The 22802-nt window shown below is 39.6% G+C and overlaps 1 protein-coding gene across 17 annotated transcripts in view; it reads left to right on the top strand.

Moving 5' to 3' along the window:
* ARHGEF9 (Cdc42 guanine nucleotide exchange factor 9) overlaps positions 1 to 22291 on the top strand; it is a 297694-nt gene extending 275403 nt beyond the window's left edge. For 10 of the 17 annotated variants that reach the window (XM_054543992.2, XM_054543986.2, XM_054543984.2 and 7 more), the window contains 4 exons: positions 935 to 1178; positions 13185 to 13253; positions 19031 to 19190; positions 19945 to 22291. In XM_054543992.2, the coding sequence (XP_054399967.1) occupies positions 935 to 1178; positions 13185 to 13253; positions 19031 to 19190; positions 19945 to 20110 (639 nt within the window). In that variant the 3' untranslated portion in view covers positions 20111 to 22291. 17 annotated transcript variants of the gene reach the window in all.
* Positions 22292 to 22802: the final 511 nt, after the last annotated feature.

Genomic DNA, 22802 nt, shown 5'->3' with positions numbered 1-22802 from the left:
TTTTGTATGTTTTTCAAGGTAACAGATACAGATGAGGTAAAACTATATAGAAAGGAAACCATGGAAATGATGAACATAGGCTTTAGGATGGAGGATGCCTTAGAGTTGTAACTTTGGGATTGGTGGCAGATTCACCAGTACTTTATATTATTAAAATAAGTAAGTAAATGAATAAATAGAGAAATAAAAATGCCATGCATGGACCAATTATGAGTGTCTCATGGACTAGGGTTAGGATTAATCCAATTTTGTGTCTATGAGAGCAAAACAACAATAACAAATAGGCAACATACTGTTTGTATCCATCTACAACTTGTTTTTCTCCATAAGATAAGATTTGTGACATTCATCTGTGTTGATATGTGAACTTCTTTATTTACTTTTACCTCCATTTCTCTTGCCAGACTGGGCCTTTTCTAAAAATCCCCAGAGTGCTAAGTGTTAGACCCTCCCTAGGTAATCCTTTGCCAGCAGTCTGTGGCCTCCTAGCTACTCTTACCACTCAGTCCCCCTCTGAAGTTCAGGTCTCACTGGCCTGCACAGATATTTGAACACACTCCAGGCAACGAGCCAGCTCATTTCATACCTCTAGTGGGCTTGCTGATGTTTTAGAAAAGGAGAAGCCCTTGCTAGCCGTGTTTATGTGGCTTACTGTTTCCTACCTCCTATCAGCAGACTTGCACACACGTCCAAGGATTGATTCTGGTGTCTGAAATGATCTTTTGAGGTGAGACAGAGGCTTTTTCTTTGGGCATCTAGTTAACCAACCTGTCAATGTCAGACTACTAATATAACCTGGCCAAATTTAGAACAAACCAACCCCCATTGGTACTTCAAAACGGTGACAGTGTTAGCATTCTGCTGTGCCCGTGTGCCAACTCTTCTAGTACTCACCCTACACATAACTTCAAGAAACCTCTTCCTTCCCATCTAGGACCTAATCCGGAGAGACATCCTGTACTACAAAGGCCGCATTGACATGGATAAATATGAGGTAGTTGACATTGAGGATGGCAGAGATGATGACTTTAATGTCAGCATGAAGAATGCCTTCAAGCTTCACAACAAGGAGACTGAAGAGATACATCTATTCTTTGCCAAGAAGCTGGAGGAAAAAATACGCTGGCTCAGGGCTTTCAGAGAAGAGAGGAAAATGGTACAGGAAGATGAAAAAATTGGTAAGTGACCCGAGAGTAGAAAGAAGAATATGGCTATGAAGAACATAGGAGGTTTGAATTGGTTTCCATTTTCCTGGAGTCAGAGGGAAGATTTCTGTTGCAAACTGACTTAAGCTACTTTGGTGGTTCCTTATTATTAGGTTCTTTTTGGTAAGTACCAATAGCTTCCATTAGTCAGTGGTAGGTTTGAACTATAGGTTGTCCTCCCCTACTAGCTAAGAATATCACACTGAAAGCCAGCCTCAGGCTTGATTCTCCCAAACATACATTTATTAGCAAATAAACAAAAATCAGTTATACAACCTGTTCTGTAGTCTTCATAAAGCCTCAGTTCTCTGTCATTAGGTATATAGTTTGTACTCCTGATTAGGATACTTCAGATGTTAACTAAATCCACCTAAACTGTAGATTCAAATAATATGCACATACACATCACACTTTCTGTGTGGAAGTATTTAAAGTAAATTATAGAAAATATAACAGGACCTAAAACCATGACCATTTTCATGATTTCGAATCACACTGAAACATACTTTTTTGCCTTACAATAGGTTGTTTCTCTTTTCCAGTGGGGATATAGATAGTAGAGATATTTTTCATGCTGCTTCCCAACTGTGGGATTTAGACGCCATTGGTTATAGCTTTGTGACTTATAAAGTACTGTCTGGTCTCTTGCTCATGGTCCTGCCTTTCTGTCATAAAAAATACCAAGCAACGAGACTTGTTAATTCCCTGAGAAGACATACAGTTTCTATCTTTGCCCTATTGCTTATGGGAGTGAAATTGTACTTTAGAACGCCTGTAAGCTCAAGTTTGTGGAAATTGTCTCTAGAAAAATGGGCCTACTCATTGAATCCTGTTGCAAAAGCGTTCTCTTATCCTTCCATGTGGGCGATTGAAATTATCCAGAGGTAAGAAAGGGTGGTCAGAAAGACAAATCTAACTCCAGTCTTCTCCTCAGAACTTGGGTAGAGTGCACATTAATAACTCACTTTGAGTCTCATTGGAATCAGATTGCTTTCAGTATGTGGACACTCCATTGGGACATGATGTGGAGTGGCATATAAATGTTGCTGGCTACTTCTCTCAATGGCAAGCAGCAGCAGCCACTGACCTTGCCTAGGCTGTTAGAGTTATTAAAGGAATGGTCTTAGTGTTCAGACCCTGAATCAGTTAGAAGGCCCCTGCCATTCCCATTGGCTCTAACACAATGTCTCCCACACAGTGCCCTAATAAACCTGTGACTTTATCTGCTTCTAATAGAAAAGCTTCTAGAAATTACTTTCTGAACAGGCATATGTTCATCTTTAAAAATATTGAGGGGTTTTTTTTGGTTTGATAATAACGGTAAATCACTTCCATTGTAGGAAATTTGGGGAAAAAGCAACAGAAAAGTACAAGAAAAAAAAAACACACATGAACATACTCACTAATAACTTTCATAAACATTTTGATATATATTTCCAGCCTTTTTTATGTGTCTAATTAGAAAAACCAAGGTGACTGAATCTTTTTTCTTTCTCTCCCCATACCTGCCGCTCTATGGTGGATAGATATAATTTTGTATCCTCATTTTCACTCATCATTATATCATTAACATTTCTATCAGATTATTTCATATTTTTAATCATTATTTTATGAGGGTCATATAGTTTTAATATAGCTTTTTTTAATTTTTACTTTTTAATTATAAAATTAATGCATGACCATTATAACCATTTAAACAAATATGGAAATATATAAAGAAAATTTAGCATTCTTTCCTCTTCTCTGTCACTTCCATACTGAATGAAATAACCAGTGTTAACAGTGCAGTATGCCTCTTTCCATACTTATCTCATGCCCATATAAACATATACAAACATAATACTTTTATATTTACAAAAATTATATATATTACCTTGTAGGTTGCTTTTTTAAACTTAATTTATCATAAGTAACTCCCCAGATAAATAATATAGAATCTAACTATAACCCCTTGTATCAGTTAGGGTTCAAGCAAAGAGGCATAACCTGTAGGAGATATATCATACCACTGCTGAAAATTGTATTACAAGGAATTGGCTTATGTGATTGTAAATGTTGACTAAGTGGCTCAGAATTCCATAGAGCAGGCAGTCAGAAATGGAGGATCACAGGCAGGCTCAAACCCATGGACATAGGCCAAAGCTGTCATCTACAGGCAGTCAGGAAGAGAAGCTCATGAGAAGGATTAAATGGGACAGACATGGGCTAAAGCTGTGGTGCACAGGTAGAATTTCTGCCCTTTCTATGTGAGACCTAAGCTCTACTTTTAAGGTCTTGCAACAGATTCAGTCAGGTCCATCCAGATTATCTAGGATATTGTCCCTTATATAAAGTCAACTGATTAGGGCCTGTATTAGCCCATTTTGACAGTGCTATAAATACCTGAGACTGGGTAATTTATGAAGAAAAGAGGTTTAATTGACTCACAGTTCTGCAGGCTTAACAGGAAGCATCACTGGGAGGCCTCAGGAAACTTAGAATCATAGCAGAAGGCAAAGGGGAAGCAAGCATCTTCTTCACATAGTGGCAGGAGAGAGAGTGAGAGAGCGAGGGGGAAGTGCCACATACTTTTAAACCATCAGATCTTGTGAGAACTCACAGACTATCATGAGAACAGCATGGGAGAAATTTCCCCCATGATCCAATCACCTCCCACCAGGCCCCTCCCCCAACACATTTATAGTCCTTTGGGTATATACCCAGTAATGGGATGGCTGGGTCAAATGGAATTTCTAGTTCTAGATCCCTGAGGAATCGCCACACTGACTTCCACAATGGTTGAACTAGTTTACAGTCCCACCAACAGTGTAAAAGTGTTCCTATTTCTCCACATCCTCTCCAGCACCTGTTGTTTCCTGACTTTTTAATGATTGCCATTCTAACTGGTGTGAGATGGTATCTCATTGTGGTTTTGATTTGCATTTCTCTGATGGCCAGTGATGGTGAGCATTTTTGCATGTGTTTTTTGGCTGCATAAATGTCTTCTTTTGAGAAGTGTCTGTTCATGTCCTTTGCCCACTTTTTGATGGGGTTGTTTGTTTTTTTCTTGTAAATTTGTTGGAGTTCATTGTAGATTCTGGATATTAGCCCTTTGTCAGATGAGTAGGTTGCGAAAATTTTCTCCCATTTTGTAGGTTGCCTGTTCACTCTGATGGTAGTTTCCTTTGCTGTGCAGAAGCTCTTTAGTTTAATTAGATCCCATTTGTCAATTTTGGCTTTTGTTGCCATTGCTTTTGGTGTTTTAGACATGAAGTCCTTGCCCATGCCTATGTCCTGAGTGGTAATGCCTAGGTTTTCTTCTAGGGTTTTTATGGTTTTAGGTCTAACATTTAAGTCTTTAATCCATCTTGAATTGATTTTTGTATAAGGTGTAAGGAAGGGATCCAGTTTCAGCTTTCTACATATGGCTAGCCAGTTTTCCCAGCACCATTTATTAAATAGGGAATCCTTTCCCCATTTCTTGTTTTTCTCAGGTTTGTCAAAGATCAGATAGTTGTAGATATGTGGCATTATTTCTGACGGCTCTGTTCTGTTCCATTGATCTATATCTCTGTTTTGGTACCAGTACCATGCTGTTTTGGTTACTGTAGCCTTGTAGTAGAGTTTGAAGTCAGGTAGTGTGATGCCTCCAGCTTTGTTCTTTTGGCTTAGGATTGACTTGGCGATGCGGGCTCTTTTTTGGTTCCATATGAACTTTAAAGTAGTTTTTTCCAATTCTGTGAAGAAAGTCATTGGTAGCTTGATGGGGATGGCATTGAATCTGTAAATTACCTTGGGAAGGATGGCCATTTTCACGATATTGATTCTTCCTACCCATGAGCATGGAATGTTCTTCCATTTGTTTGTATCCTCTTTTATTTCCTTGAGCAGTAGTTTGTAGTTCTCCTTGAAGAGGTCCTTCACATCCTTTGTAAGTTGGATTCCTAGGTATTTTATTCTCTTTGAAGCAATTGTGAATGGGAGTTCACTCATGATTTGGCTCTCTGTTTGTCTGTTATTGATGTATAAAAATGCTTGTGATTTTTGTACGTTGATTTTGTATCCTGAGACTTTGCTGAAGTTGCTTATCAGCTTAAGGAGATTTTGGGCTGAGATGATGCGGTTTTCTAGATATACAATCATGTCATCTGCAAACAGGGACAATTTGACTTCCTCTTTTCCTAATTGAATACCCTTGATTTCCTTCTCCTGCCTAATTGCCCTGGCCAGAACTTCCAACACTATGTTGAATAGAAGTGGTGAGAGAGGGCATCCCTGTCTTGTGCCAGTTTTCAAAGGGAATGCTTCCAGTTTTTGCCCATTCAGTATGATGTTGGCTGTGGGTTTGTCATAGATAGCTCTTATTATTTTGAGATACATCCCATCAATACCTAATTTATTGAGAGTTTTTAGCATGAAGGGTTGTTGACTTTTGTCAAAGGCCTTTTCTGCATCTATTGAGATAATCATGTGGTTTTTGTCTTTGGTTCTGTTTATATGCTGGATTACGTTTATTGATTTGTGTATATTGAACCAGCCTTCAACAAGGATACCCAGGAATTGAACTCAGCTCTGCACCAAGCAGACCTAATAGACATCTACAGAACTCGCCACCCCAAATTAGATGTGTTTTTAAACGTTCTATTCTGTTCCACTCTTCTGTTTGTCATTTCTTGTATCAAGACTATGCTGTTTTAATTACAGTAGATTTTGAGAAAGTTTTAATGCCTGGTACAATCAATTCTTATTCACTCTTCTTTTATCATTGTTTCTTAGCAGTTCTTACATGTTTATTCTTTGATATGAATATCAAATTTATTTATTCTAGGTTTAAAAACACTGCCGTAAAAACTGGCATAAAAAGCCCATTTGGATTCTGATTGGCATTATATTAAATTTTTTAATATGTAACGGCTTGGCATTGTTACTAAGTTTTCACATTTAAGACAAGGCTCTGCTCTCCTTTCGTCAAAATCTTGTTCTGTATGCTTCAGGAAAATGGTAGAGTTTTCTTTTTAGATTCTGTACATTTCTGCCTCTTTGTACATTACTTTTGATAATTTCTATTTTTCTGGGAAATTGTTGATTTCCTCTGGATTTTTAATTTAATGCTATATATCTACTCATAACATTTTCTAATTATTATATCTTCCATAATTGTAGTTATCTCCCTTCTTTTGGGTTCATAATATTTCATATATTTTTATTTTCTCACTTTAATCTTTTAATCAGGCTTATCAGGGAGCATTGGTCTTTTTTATGTATATATAATCATTATACATATTTTTAAGGTACATCTAATATTTTGATACCTGTATACAATGTCTAATGATCAAATCAGGGTAATTGTGATATCCATCACCTCAAATGCTCATCTTTCCTTTGTGTTGGGAACATACCAAATATTTTTTTAGCTATTTTGAGATATACAATAAATTATTATTAACTCTAATTTCCCTACTGTCCTGTCACAAACTAAATCTTACTCCTTCTAACTGTGTTTTTGTACCTATTAACCAGCCCCTCTCCATTGACCTGAGCCTTTCTTTCTGAGCCACTGATAATCACCATTCTACTCTCCATCTTTATGAAATCCACCTTTCAGCTCCCACGTATGAGGGAAAATAATCATATTTCACTTAACATAATATCCTCCAGTTCCATCCATGTTTCTGCAGATGACAGGATTTCAATTTTTTATGGCTGAATGATATAACGTCGTGTATATATGCCACATTTCCTTTATACATTCATCCACTGATGGGCATTTAGGTTGATTTCATATTTTGGTTATTGTGAATAATGCTGTGATAAACATGAGAGCATAGATATTTCTTCGGTATATTGATATTCTTTCTTCAGCAGTGGCATTGCTGGATTATATAGTAGTTCTATTTTTAAATTTTTTAGGAACTTTTGTACTGTTTTTCTATAATGGCTGTACTAATTTACATTTGGTCGTTTCAAATAACTTGTTTTTGGTTTGTTTATCCCTTCTGCAGTTTATTTCTGTTTCTTCTTAATTTTCACTTTTATTTCCTTCTTTTTCCTACTTTCTTTCAGGATTTAAGGAATATTTTAGATTCTTTCCCCTCTTTCATTGATTGAATACTTACTTTGTTTATTTTGATTTTTACAAAATTAGAAAATCATTTTAGACTTGGGAGGGTGTATGTGTCAAGGAATTTGTCCATTTCTTCTAGATTTTTCTAGTTTATTTGCGTAGAGGTGTTTATAGTATTCTCTGATGGTAGTTTGTATTTCTGCGGGATCGGTGGTGATATCCCCTTTGTCATTTTTTATTGCGTCTATTTGATTCTTCTCTCTTTTCTTCTTTATTAGTCTTGCTAGCGGTCTATCAATTTTGTTGATCCTTTCAAAAAACCAGCTCCTGGATTCATTGATTTTTTTGAAGGGTTTTTTTGTGACTCTATTTCCTTCAGTTCTGCTCTGATCTTAGTTATTTCTTGTCTTCTGCTACCTTTTGAATGTGTTTGCTCTTGCTTCTCTAGTTCTTTTAATTGTGATGTTAGGGTGTCAATTTTAGATCTTTCCTGCTTTCTCTTGTGGGCATTTAGTGCTCTAAATTTCCCTCTACACACTGCTTTGAATGTGTCCCAGAGATTCTGGTATGTTGTGTCTTTGTTCTCGTTGGTTTCAAAGAACATCTTTATTTCTGCCTTCATTTCATTATGTACCCAGTAGTCATTCAGGAGCAGGTTGTTCAGTTTCCATGTAGCTGAGTGGTTTTGAGTGAGTTTCTTAATCCTGAGTTCTAGTTTGATTGCACTGTGGTCTGAGAGACAGTTTGTTATAATTTCTGTTCTTTTACATTTGCTGAGGAGTGCTTTACTTCCAACTATGTGGTCAATTTTGGAATAGGTGTGGTGTGGTGCTGAGAAGAATGTATATTCTGTTGATTTAGGGTGGAGAGTTTTCTGTAGATGTCTACTAGGTCCACTTGGTGCAGAGCTGAGTTCAATTCCTGGATATCCTTGTTAACTTTCTGTCTCGTTGATCTGTCTAATGTTGACAGTGGGGTGTTAAAGTCTCCCATTATTACTGTGTGGGAGTCTAAGTCTCTTTGTAGGTCGCTAAGGACTTGCTTTATCAATCTGGGTACTCCTGTATTGGGTGCATATATATTTAGGATAGTTAGCTCTTCTTGCTGAATTGATCCCTTTACCATTATGTAATGGCCTTCTTTGTCTCTTTTGATCTTTGTTGGTTCAAAATCTGTTTTATCAGAGACTAGGATTGCAACCCCTGCCTTTTTTTGATTTCCATTTGCTTGGTAGATCTTCCTCCATCCCTTTATTTTGAGCCCATGTGTGTCTCTGCACATGAGATGAGTCTCCTGAATACAGCACACTGATGGGTCTTGAATCTTTATCCAGTTTGTCAGTCTGTGTCTTTTATTGGAGCATTTAGCCCATTTACATTTAAGGTTAATATTGTTATATGTGAATTTGATCCTGTCATTATGATGTTAGCTGGTTATTTTGCTCATTACTTGATGCAGTTTCTTCCTAGCCTCAATGGTCTTTACAACTTGGCATGCTTTTGCAGTGGCTGGTACCGGTTGTTCCTTTCTATGTTTAGTGCTTCCTTCAGGAGCTCTTGTAGGGCAGGCTTGGTGGTGACAAAATCTCTCAGCATTTGCTTGTCTGTAAAGGATTTTATTTCTCCTTCACTTATGAAGCTTAGTTTGGCTGGATATGAAATTCTGGGTTGAAAATTATTTTCTTTAAGAATGTTGAATATTGACCCCCACTCTCTTCTGGCTTGTAGATTTTCTGCCAAGAGATCCCCTGTTAGTCTGATGGGCTTCCCTTTGTGGGTAACCCGACCTTTCAGTCTGGCTGCCCTTAACATTTTTTCCTTCATTTCAACTTTGGTGAATCTGACAATTATGTGTCTTGGAGTTGCTCTTTTCGAGGAGTATCTTTGTGGTGTTCTCTGTATTTCCTGAATTTGAATGTTGGCCTGCCTTACTAGATTGGAGAAGTTCTCCTGGATAATATACTGCAGAGTGTTTTCCAATTTGGTTCCATTCTCCGCGTCACTTTCAGGTACACCAATCAGACACAGATTTGGTCTTTTCACATAGTCTGATATTTCTTGGAGGCTTTGTTCGTTTACAGGCTCTGAAATTGAGGCAATAATTAATAGCTTACCAACCAAAAAAATTCCAGGACCAGACGGATTCACAGCTGAATTCTACCAGAGGTACAAGGAGGAGCTGGTACCATTCCTTCTGAAACTATTCCAATCAATAGAAAAAGAGGGAATCCTCTCTAACTCATTTTATGAGGCCAGCATCATCCTGATACCAAAGCCTTGCAGAGACACAACAAAAAAAGAGAATTTTAGACCGATATCCCTGATGAACATTGATGCAAAAATCCTCAATAAAATACTGGCAAACCGAAACCAGCAGCACATCAAAAAGCTTATCCACCATGATCAAGTGGGCTTCATCCCTGGGATGCAAGGCTGGTTCAACATATGCAAATCAATAAATGTAATCCAGCATATAAACAGAAGCAAAGACAAAAACCATATGATTATGTCAATAGATGCAGAAAAGGCCTTTGACAAAATTCAACAACCCTTCATGCTAAAAACTCTCAAAAAATTAGGTACTGATGGGACGTATCTCAAAATAACAAGAGCTATCTATGACAAACCCACAGCTGATATCATACTGCATGGGCAAAAACTGGAAGCATTCCCTTTGAAAACGGACACAAGACAGAGATGCCCTCTCTCACCACTCCTATTCAACGTAGTGTTGGAAGTTCTGGCCAGGGCAATTAGGCAGGAGAAGAAAATAAAGGGCATTCAATTAGGAAAAGAGGAAGTCAAATTGTCCCTGTTTGCAGATGACATGATTGTATATCTAGAAAACCCCATCGTCTCAGCCCAAAATCTCCTTAGGCTGATAAGCAACTTCAGCAAAGTCTCAGGATACAAAATCAATGTACAAAAATCACAAGCATTCTTATACACCAATAACAGACAAACAGAGAGCCAAATCATGAGTAAACTCCCATTCACAATTGCTTCAAAGAGAATAAAATACCTAGGAATCCAACTTACAAGGGACGTGAAGGAACTCTTCAAGGAGAACTACAAACCACTGCTCAATGAAATAAAAGAGTATACAAACAAGTGGAAGAACATTCCATGCTCATGGGTAGGAAGAATCAATATCGTGAAAATGACCATACTGCCCAAGGTAATTTATAGATTCAGTGCCATCCCCATCAAGCTACCAATGACTTTCTTCACAGAATTGGTAAAAACTACTTTAAAGTTCATATGGAACCAAAAAAGAGCCCGCATCGCCAAGTCAATCCTAAGCCAAAAGAACAAAGCTGGAGGCATCACGCTACCTGACTTCAAACTATATTACAAGGCTACAGTAACCAAAACAGCATGATACTGGTACCAAAACAGAGATGTAGATCAATGGAACAGAGCAGAGCCCTCAGAAATAATAATACATGTCTAAAGCCATCTGATCTTTGACAAACGTGAGAAGAACAAGCAATGGGGAAAGGATTCCCTATTTAATAAATGGTGCTGGGAAAACTGGCTACCCATATGTAGAAAGCTGGAACTGGATCCCTTCCTTACACCTTATACAAAAATTAATTCAAGATGGATTAGAGACTTACATTTTATACCTAAAACCATAAAAACCCTAGAAGAAAACCTAGGCAATACCATTCGGGACATATGCATGGTCAAGGACTTCATGTCTAAAACACTAAAAGCAATGGCAACAAAAGCCAAAATTGACAAATGAGATATAATGAAACTAAAGAGCTTCTGCACAGCAAAAGAAACTACCATCAGAGTGAACAGGCAACCTACAGAATGGGAGAAAATTTTTGCAATTTACTCATCTGACAAAGGGCTAATATCCAGAATCTACAATGAACTCAAACAAATTTACAAGAAAAAAACAAACAACCCCATCAACAAGTGGGCAAAGTATATGAACAGACACTTCTCAAAAGAAGACATTTATGCAGCCAAAAGACATGAAAAAATGCTCATCATCACTGGCCATCAGAGAAATGCAAATCAAAACCACAATGAGATACCATCTCACACCAGTTAGAATGGCAATCATTAAAAAGTCAGGAAACAACAGGTGCTGGAGAGGATGTGGAAAAATAGGAACACTTTTACACTGTTGGTGGGACTGTAAACTAGTTCAACCATTGTGGAAGTCATTGTGGCGATTCCTCAGGGATCTAGAACTAGAAATACCATTTGACCCAGCCATCCCATTACTGGGTATATACCCAAAGGATTATAAATCATGCTGCTATAAAGACACATGCACACATATGTTTATGGTGGCACTATTCACAATAGCAAAGACTTGGAACCAAGCCAAATGTCCAACAACGATAGACTGGATTAAGAAAAGGTGGCACATATACACCATGGAATACTATGCAGCCATAAAAAAGGATGAGTTCATGTCCTTTGTAGGGACATGGATGAAGCTGGAAACCATCATTCTCAGCCAACTATTGCAAGGACGAAAAACCAGACACCGCACGTTCTCCCTCATAGGTAGGAATTGAACAGTGAGAACACGTGGACACAGGAAGGGGAACATCACACACTGGGGACTGTTGTGGGGTGGGGAGAGGGGGGAGGAATGGCATTAGGAGATATACCTAATGTTAAATGACGAGTTAATGGGTACAGCACACCAACATGGCACATGTATACATATGTAACTAACCTGCACATTGTGCACATGTACCCTAAAACTTAAAGTATATTTTTAAAAAAAAGTGAAAAAAAAATCATTTTAGGGTATATTTTCCTTTGAATAAAGTCTCAACTGTATCTCATAGGTTTTGATATAAAATGTCCTCTTTATTTATTTTTAGATATTTTATAACTTCAGTTATGGTGTCCTTTTGATCCAGGTTTTATTCAGAAGACTATTACACTGGGTGCAGTGGCTCATGCCTGTAATCCTAGCACTTTGGGAGGCTGAGGTGGGAGGATCGCTTGAGCCCAGGAGTTCAAGACCAGCCTGGTAAACACAGGGAGACCCCGTGTCTACAAAATATAAAAATTTCAAAAAAATTAGCCAGGTGTGGTGGCATGAGCCTGTGGCCCCAGATACTCAGGAGGCTAAGGTCGGAGGATTGCTTAAGCCTGAGAGATCAAGGCTGCAGTGAGCCATGATCATGATCATGCCACTACACTCCGGCCTAAGTGACAAAGCAAAACCTTGCCTCCAAAAAAAAAAAAAAAAAAGAAAGCTATTCCTTCCAATATTTCAGATTAGGATTCTAGTAATATTATGATGTCTGTTTTTTGTTAAGTGAGCTGTCCTTTCTGTTGTGAAGCTTGTCAGATTTATTTTTTATCCTGAAGTTTGGGAATTATACTAGTCAATATGTAGATGTGCATCTATGTATGCTCATCCTGCCTGGGACTTAGCAAGACCTTTTATTCTTTCCACAGTAAGTATATCCTTTTTTTCCCCTTAGTTGAGTGTTTTGTTACTTATTTGTTACTATTTTCCATTTGATTTTTTCCTCCTTCTGAAACTTTTATAATCTATATATACGTTTTCTGTTTGAATTATATCTTTTGCCTCATTATGTCCTTTTCTTTATAATTTTGCTTTTGGTTACAAAATATTTTTTTCCTATGTCATGCTTTATTTAACAGTTCTCCATTAACAGACTCTTAGCCCATGTTCATAATTCTTTTTTTGGCTCTCCATTCTGTGATGTGCATTTTGTAGCTAAGTTTTTGTTCAAGTTTGTGACAAATTTCCTTAGTGAAATTCCTAGAAAGAAATTACTGGGTTAAAGGGAATGACTTTTTTTTTTTTTGTATTTCAAGATCTTTGATATGTCTTACCAAATCTTTCTTACAGAAAAGTTTACTCATTTATACACTCAAGAAGGGTGTGTCTCATTTAAAAAATCATATATTTTTCTTTTTTAGGCTTTGAAATTTCTGAAAACCAGAAGAGGCAGGCTGCAATGACTGTGAGAAAAGTCCCTAAGCAAAAAGGTAAAGCTGCCCCACTCAGTCTCTGTGAAAGACTATGGAATCATAAGCTATATGCTTACATATTCTTAGGCCCATTTCTGTGCTGCGGTTTACTTGGGGGTGGTGGAGGAGTATCCCTAGGTGTCCTTGATGACAGGTAGCAAATGGTTTTAAATGCTTAAGGCTAAGGAGTGAATAGTATAGGGTATTGGTATCCAAAGATAGCTCATTGAGTATAGCAAAAAATAGAACCTCTGTTCCTTTTTTTTTTTTTTTTACTTAAAAATAAGGGAAACTTTACTAACAATTTAGAGATCAATGGACAATAGTAAATATATACTTTATTTAATAAGTATAGTTTGGGCGTGATGGCTCACGCCTGTAATCCCAGCACTTTGGGAGGCCGAGGCAGGCGGATCCCAAGGTCAGGAGATTGAGACCAGCCTGGCCAACTTGGTGAAACCCCGCCTCTACTAAAAATACAAAAACCAGCTGAGCGAGGTGGCACGCACCTGTAGTCCCAGCTACTGGGGAGATTGAGGCAGGAGAATCGCTTGAACCTGGGAGGCGGAGGTTGCAGTAAGCCGAGATTGTGCCACTGCACTCCAGTCTGGCGACAGAGCGAGACTCCATCTCAAAAAAAAAAAAAAAAAAAAAAAAAGTATAAAGATATTGCTCAGCTTTCTGTCACCGATCTGGAGGCATGTGCCAAATCAGGAGCCCCAAATCACAATAAAGAACCTCAAACTAAGCCAAGACAAAAGATTCAGATATTCCCTCTCTTTCTCTTAACCACAACCAAAGTACTTAAGAAAAAATACCTTGCAAATCAATTTAAATCTGAAGTTAAGCTTTAGTTTCTCTTTTCTCATGAACCAGAACAAAACTATCATGCTCAGCCAAACAAAGGGAAGGAACTACCTTCTTCTGCTTATTAGAATACCTATTCAGTGTCAGTCACTTTATATAAGTCATTTCATTTCATCTTTATGATAATCCTGAGAAGCTGGGCACTAACTCTGTTTCTCAGATGAGGTAGCTAAGGGTCTTTGAGTGAAGTAACTCTGAACTTAATTTGGCTTGACTCAGAGTCCACCGCTTTCTCCTCTCCATCTCAGGGTCCTGATGAAGCCCCATGCTTGGAAAGAAGAGTTTGGTTTTCTGTCTTGCCTCAATTACTGACAGCTGCTTCTATTACTGATAGCCATGTTCACTGTCCCCAGGTGTGGGCAATCTTAATGAGACCTTACTTTCCCCGGGCCTTTCCTTCTGCTTTCTCAGTGGGCTTTGTGGTTCTGAATGAGTCATCATCCAAAATGATCAGATTCATGTCTCCTGAAATTTCCAGCAGCCATGTAAAGCACTATTTTTTTTTCCACTGAAGCTCCTTTTGATTGAGGCTGAATGCCTGTGAACATCTGATTTCCAGTTAAGCAGTGCACCTAGCTCCGCTGACTAGACATGCCTCCCCTTCAACTGCTTATTACTTCTTGCTCTTGGGAGGCCCTTATTGTCTCTTTTCCTCATCATGAGAATGTGATTCCCCTTATATAGGGAATAAGACCAGCCTTAATTAGCCACCAAAAAGTTGGGAGTTAATTTAAGGTGGGGAATTAACCCCTAACCTTTTGACTGCTATAATAACATGTGAGAGATGGTGTTAGAAAGCAATCTGGAGTTAATGTCAGTAAGGATATGACCTGTATTAACAGAACTCTGTAAGATTTTGCTCCAGTTCCTCAGACAGAAATGTGAGCAGAAAAGAGCCCAGCCAACTGAAGTTTTCAGGCTGCAAAAGGGATACTGTCCTAACAGCTTGCCATTGTCTCCTGGATGCTCTCAACTCCTGAACTTTCTCACTCTGATTTCCTCTACTTCCCCCACTGTATTCTTCAGTGTTCTCTAGAGGGACAGAACTAATAGGATATATATCTATATATAGGAGTTTATTAAGGAGTATTAACTCACACGATCGCAAGGTCCCACAATAGGCCATCTGCAAGCTGAGGAGCAAGGAAGCCAGTCCAGGTCTGAAAGCTGAAGAATGTGGAGTCTGATGTTTAAGGGCAGGAAGCATCCAGCACGGAAGAAAGGTGTAGGCTGGGAGGCTAAGCCAGTCTAGTGTTTCTAGGTTCTTCTGCCTGCTTTTTATTCTGGCCATGCTGGCAGCTGTTTAAATGGTGCCCATCCAGATTGAGCGTGGGTCTGCCTCTCCTAGTCCACTGACTCAAATGTTAATCTCTGGCAACACCCTCACAGACACACCCAGCAACAATACTTTGCATCCTTCAATCCAGTCAAGTTGACGCTATTAACCATCACATCCACCATACTGACCTTTATGGTACTCCTTTATCCAAGCCCGAGTTCCTCAAGCATATCTGAGACTGAATTGTCTTTTCACTTCAAACAAAGGAATACCTATAAAGCAACCAGGAGTTGGTTAACCAGAAGATAGCCCTGCTAACTCATGCCAAGCATTTTGGTCAAGGCCCTTCCCCACCCTATGTATCTCCAGGCCATTCCTTTTAGGGCCTTTTGTGTCTCCCAGTGTCTAAATACTGGTTCACTTGAACAGTTTTCTTTCCTTAACAGCAATTCTAAAGTCTTCAAAGAAATTCATTTAGTTTCTTTCTTTCTTTTTTTTTTTTTTTTTCTCCTGAGATGGAGTTTCGCTCTCATCGTGCAGGCTGGAGTGCAATGGTGTGATCTTGGCTCACTGCAACCTCTGCCTTCTCCTGCCTTACCCTCCCGAGTAGCTGGGATTACAGGCACCTGCCGCCAAACCCGACTAATTTTTGTATTTTTAGTAGAGACGGGTTTTCACCATGTTGGCCAGGCTGGTCTTGAACTCCTGACCTCAGGTGATCCCCCCACCTCCTCCTCCCAAAGTTCTGGGATTACAGATGTGAGCCACTGCACCCAGCTTCATTTAGTTTCAAACCTCCCAGGATTACTACAAATCTCCTCCCTTATTTCTATTTTTGGTCTTCAAGACTCTCCTAGTCCAGGGCTGTAGTAACTGATGTATTTTGAGACTCAAGAGTGCCATACATGTGGAAGTGGTTCTCAAATGTAGGAATTCAGTAATTACAATATGTACATGGGAAGAGCAAGAAGGGATTATTTAAGATAACCATGAAAGCTGGCTTCCTTGAGCTTTTCAATGACCCATCGCAGGAAGTGAGGGGCATTGTTAAGAGGTCTCCAATGCAGATATCATTAGATAGGTAACTACTCTAGTGTCCCTTTCCAACCCCATCTGTAACACTGGGACATTATCAACTCAGTCTGCTGCTCTGGGAGAGGGGGAACCTGGCTGAAATAACAGTAGAGAATACCAGATCTAGCTCCAAGAAAGGCCTTTTCACTTGACCTTTGTCTTTCACGGTGCTTTCAAGTATTGATATATAACTTCTTGAAAGTTATATGCTAATTCCTGGTACATAAACCTAATTAACTAGATCAATATAGAGCTCCCCATGGCTATGAGTACAGACTCCATCTCCAGAGACCTTGGGGCCAGCACAAAATCAAATGAGTGCCCTAGAATAGCTAAAATGATCTCGAAAAAGAAGAATAAAATGTGAGTAATCAATCTACCCAGTTTCAACACTCATTATATAGTTAACAGTAACCAAGACAACGTAATTTTGGCAGAAGGGTGGACATATTAGATCAATGCCACAGAACCCAGAAATAAATGTACACAAATATGCCCAATTGATTTTTAAATTTATTTTGTATTGATATGTAATAATTGTACATCTTTACTGAGTACATGTGATATTTTGATATGCATACAATGTGTAATGATCAAATTAGGGTAATTAGGATATCTGTCACCTTAAACATGTATCATTTTTTTTGTGTTGGGAACATTTCAAATCTTCTGTTTTATGTATTTTGAAATATGCAATAAATCATTGTTAACTACTGTTACCCTGCTGTGCTACTGAACACTAGAACTTATTCCATCTATCAAACTGTATTTTTGAATCCATTAACCAACCTCTCTTCATTTCCCTAGCACCATCCTTCCAAGCCTCTAGTAACCATCATTGTACTCTCTACCTCCATGGAATCCACTTTTTTAGCTCCTACATTTGAGTGAGATCATTTGATATTTGTCCTTCTGTGCCTGGCTTATTTCACTTAACATTATGAGCTCCAGTTCCATCCGTGTTGCTGAAAATGACAGGATTTCATTCTTTTTGTGGCTGAATAATATTCCACTGTGTATGTATACTACATTCTCTTCATCCATTCATCTATTGACAGATACTTTGGTTGATTCCATATCTTGGTTATTGTGAATAGTGCTGTGATAAACATAGGAGTGCAAATATCTCTTCAATGTACCGATTTCCTTTATTTTAGACATATACCCAGAAAAGATTGTGGTTATAAAAGTGTAACAACAGGGATCCTTGTGATTATGGAAATGTTCTATATCTTGACTGTATCCTGTTATAATGTCAATATCCTGGCTGTGATATTGTACTATTGTACTATTGTTTTGCAAAATGTTACCATTGGGAAAACTGGGTAAAGAGTACACAGGATCTCTATTATTTCTTAAAACTGCATGTGAATCTGTAATCATTTCAAATAAATGCTTTTTTTAAAAAAAATCAAATTAGTACTCACAAAACTCCCTCTCTAATATCTGTGTATTGTCTGTTGGCATTCAATACCCTCATACTTCTGACACTTACCACCTTGCAAAACTAGCTCTTAGAAAAGAATCTGATCTTTCTCACTGAAGTGCCAGTGGCTGATGATGGCTTAATTGATACTACTTCCAGGGTAAACGGACTTAGTCATCAAGCAAAGGCAAACAAAGTAACTGTAATGTTGGAATTTCAGACCCTGAGTAGCAGGTGAAGAAGGTATTTGGGAGCAGCAGAGAAGCCTTCCTGGCATATCTGAATTATATGCTGTATGTCTTGTCCTATTCTGCTCTGAATGTAGATCAGGATTGAACTTTCACTTTAGGCCTCCAGGTTCCTGGAATCCTCCATTAGTGTGGATTTTGCTTTGATGGTTGCAAACCTACCTACAAATGTTGAGAAGGTTTTTAATATTAGTGTCATTTAAGCTATTCTGTTTGAAAAGACGCACGTATATTCCGTCTTCCTTGCTCCCCATGAATTATACTTCCTGGTAGTAAGTTTACTTTTTCCTTCACCTACTAATGTCAATTCTCTATTAAGTGCAGGTTCATCACTCTCAACCCAGGACAGAACACTAAATCATTTGCACCTTATGCTTTTAGAAAATTTCTCCCAGAAACCTGTCCTGAAGTCAATAGTTCTTAACCAGGCTCTTTTAAAACTTCCAGGGGGGACTTGGAGAAGGAGAAATAGAGTTTGTTGGGTTCTTTGCAGGACCAAGCCCTGCATAAGGGATTCTGGTGTCTTGGAAAGAGCTCTGAACTGAGAAGTCAAAGAATGTAGGTTCTAACCCTTGCTTTGTCACTAACTTACCATGTGACCTTGGGTATGACATTTCTTTTCAGACATCAGTGTTCTCACCTGTAACATAGATTATAGCAATACCCCAAATTTCTTTGATACCTGACTAGATGTGGAAGTGTGTAGGGTTGCAGTAGTAGCCATGGTATTCCAAAATCTGTTTGAAAGAGGAATTCTCCCCTTGGATGATTTGTAAAACCAGTTCACACTCTCTAAACCAGTCTGCCTTGAGTTGTCTGCCCAGAGTGGTCACTGGGTAATTTGAGAAGCCCTTTGTTACATAACTTATACCCTTTCCCTTTGATCTCTCATCTACTCTAGGTGTCAACTCTGCCCGCTCAGTTCCTCCTTCCTACCCACCACCGCAGGACCCGTTAAACCACGGCCAGTACCTGGTCCCCGACGGCATCGCTCAGTCGCAGGTCTTTGAGTTCACCGAACCCAAGCGCAGCCAGTCACCATTCTGGCAAAACTTCAGCAGGTTAACCCCCTTCAAAAAATGATACCTACAGGGAGGCAGATAATTTTAAAATAAAGTAAATAAAATTATATTTATAGATGGACCTTTTTTCGGAGAAGCACTGTTGAAATTTATACACACACACACACAGAGAGACCCTTGAGTACACATACACACACACACACACATACACACACACACATACACACACACACACAGAGAGAGAGAGAGAGAGAGAGATAAGGAACAAAAGTGTTTTCTGTTGTTTTGGGGAAGTGAAATATGTGGTTGGTAGGAAGAGGTACCAATGACTTCCAAACATGTGATCCTATCTTAAAAGTTTTCCATTTTTACCCTGTCCCCCTTCCCTTTGCTTTCAGAAGTTGACATTTCTATTCATTCCTTTTCTTATTAAGATAATCTCTTTACTCCCCTGTGAGTGATTCACTGCCTTGTCATTATTACCATAGATGTGTTCGTATTGTTTTTTTTTTCCTGATGATGCTGATGTTGATGAATTTTTAATTTTATTTGATATGGTAGAGTTGGGAGGTTTCAGGGTTTTTTTCCCTCTTTTACTTTCCATTGAGGAAGGGAATGAGCTCCTTTCTCCTCTCCTTCAGCCAATCATTTTCAAATGTTCCTTCAGCCCTGCAGTTGCCCCAAATAACCTTTTTTCAGCATCCTCTGTCCTCAGTCATGCCAGTCTGGACATGATCTGTTGTGCCCTGTGACAAAACTGCTCAGTATTCCTATTGCTTTTACTGTGTTTTAGGTACTGTGAAGGGATCAAAAAACCAAACAGAAGCAAGAGAGTATCAGACTATGATGATGCTGGAGTGGACTTCTGTTCAGGGAACATTTTGCATTCGGGCTGTTTCTTCTATCACTGGGGTTTCCCATGTTGCAGCACTGCTGGGTCATTGCAATTTTGCATCTAGGAGTTAGTTTGATCCAGTTATTCTCTTTTTTCAAGTCACTTTTGTTATAGGTCTCCCTCTAGGCCTGTCTCTCCCTTAGCCCAAAAGATCTGAACTGGAAGCAGAGGTTGAGATTCTGCCTCCCAGGAGAGGGATTTACCTGCCCCCTAGTACCAGATAGGTTTAGGGCAGGGATCCCTACAGCAATCAGTTCAGTGTCCTGGTTGTCCCTGCTCCCATTTACAGATGTTTGGGCAGCATTGATAGAAGTATGGAGGGGTTCAAGACAGAGCCCACCTGACCAAGATCATCAGCTACCTTCAAATTATTGACCTGGACAGGGTCCAAGGCTGATAGTAACCTTTTACAAGAAAGAACAGGGATGGGAATGGAAAGAGATAGTCTTGATCCACAGTATTGTACCTGCATTTTCTACCACCCTAAAATTGTGTGGGACTTCTCCCATTGTTAACAGATTGCATGGACAATCTTCCCTGGCTTCTTTCTTTCCCTCTCTCTTTCTTCTTTCTCCTGCCATCCTAGCACAGGAGGATTTTTGGTATTGACATAGTTAAAGCTGTTCTGGCACTCAAAGAAGGCCCTGTTTCCAACATCCTCTCATCCCAGGACATTTGGGGCAAGTGAGTTAGGGGCCCAGGGGCAATTTTCCCTCTGAATAAGGGGTCTGAGGCAGGGATGCTACCCTCAGGCTCACTTTTGGCCAGCTTTTTGCTTGGGAAAATCTGACTTCTTTCACAAGGAGGCAGGCTTCCTATGGATGTTGGAGTACCTGTTTTTCCTCCACACATAGCCCTTTTCATGGATAGACCTTGAACAACAAAAAGGGTATAAGGGAATAAGGATGAACTCTGCTGTGAAGAGCAAGCCACTGTAGTGAGGAAAGTGGAGACTTGGAGTCTGTCCTAAACCCCATGGGAGAAGACTTCATCATGAAAGGACTTCATCTTACCAAGCAGCAGCCATAGCTGTGTGGAGGCTTCAGCATAGCTAGCATGTTTACTGCTCTATGCCTACTGATCCAGACCAGGCATTGCCCAGCCTGGGAATCTTTTCTTTGTGGGAATCAAATTACAAGCTATTTAAGTTTCTATTCCATCACAACCAAGTTAGACTTGTATTATAAGTCAAGGATGAGCCTGATCTGGGGAGAGGGCCGGGGCTCGGGACTGGCCACCACTGTTCAGCACATGACCTAACTACGTAAGCCTCCTTGGCAAGGGACCTGGTGCCCAGCACCCAGGCTAAAATATCCTGTCTGGCAGAGTGTTTTGGTAGCGGTGCAGGCCTCCCTTCAGTGTACCTCTTTTTCCAACTTCTCCCTCCTCCTCACTAGGCTTGGCCTTGACATGCTTCTTCGAGGGTTGGCAGCACACCGGGAGGGGATGCTTGGACAAGTTTCTGGGCCTACATTTCTTGACTAGGCCCTCTCATTTCCTCCCTCCTTGGGGCTTCTGCCCAGGGCTCCAGGATCAGGGATATTACTTCTCAACCCTCACTTCTCCTCTACTGAACTCACTGGCATCACCAGATGCCAGTAATTTGTGAACAACACGAAGTCATCTCCCCATTGGTTGGAGTATTCCCTCAGCCTATAGCATCAAAGCAGACCAGTGGCCAACAGCCCCAAGGGGAGCCCAATTAAATACCTGGGTTCAGTATCCCAACCTGTTGTGTCCTGACAGCAATGGTAACCCCAATAATTCTGTAATGCTCTAATTTCCGCATGGCCCCGAGCTCCCTTTTCCTCAACTCAATGAGGCCAGGATTTGCTTTCCAAAAGGCTTTGCTAGTGTGTTCTATGGGAGCTGCTATGGGGAGTCCTAAGACAGACATCTAATTATTCTCTCTTTTTTTCTCCCCGTCTCTCTATGTGTATATTTCTAATGGATCTATAAGAACAGCAACAAGAGAGTTCTAACAATTCTAGTGTGAAGCCAAATAGTGATCTTTTAGTGCTTTGGGGATGGGGTGGGCTGGGGTGGATGGATGGGCAACAGTGACTTTGATTACCCTTGCTGCTCTGCATTTGCCAGTTTATTCTTTTGTTTCTTTTATCTGACTGACTCTGTCAAACAAGTGTCAAAGTTGTGTGTTAAAAAAATGTTTAACAAAAAAAATGTTGTAATGACACAAAGCCTTATGAAAATATTTATGGAGTTCAATAAAAGAAGTAAAAAGACACCTCCTGGCATAGCTCTCGTTCCTGTGGTGTGTGTGTGTGTGTGTGTGTGTGTGTGTGTGTATTTTGCCAATTGTGAAATAAAGGGAATTTGCCTGGTGTGGGGCAGCTTACCCCAACCCAGCCTTGACCTGCCAACCCTGCTGTTCTATTCCCAGGCATCCTATGGGCCACCTATGGCCTTGCATGTGTTTTCTGGAAGAGTGGACCACGAGGACTATGTTTGATCCTGTAGCCAGGGGCAGTCAAATGTCTTTATGGATGGGACTGTCCTTCATGTCACCCAGCCCTTTGACAAGACTTAAAGGTCCATTTCTGACCTTGCTCTTTTTCCTTATAGCAGCAAGTCCAGTACTGGCCCTGGGCCCTCATGGAAGCTTAAAGGCTACCTTTTGAACCCATCCAGAGACCATATCACTTAGGAACTTGCAACTCTCAGTTCCTTCCTAAAGCCTTTGGTCCTGTCTCTTCAGAGGTAGTTATCTTCCTTATCTATTCCTCAGAGTGGGTGGA

The sequence above is a fragment of the Pongo abelii genome, chromosome X (genome assembly GCF_028885655.2).
Source record: "Pongo abelii isolate AG06213 chromosome X, NHGRI_mPonAbe1-v2.0_pri, whole genome shotgun sequence".
Lineage (NCBI taxonomy): Eukaryota > Metazoa > Chordata > Mammalia > Primates > Hominidae > Pongo > Pongo abelii.
The sequence above is the reverse complement of the archived record's forward strand: the minus strand, read 5'-3'. Positions and strand labels throughout refer to the sequence as shown.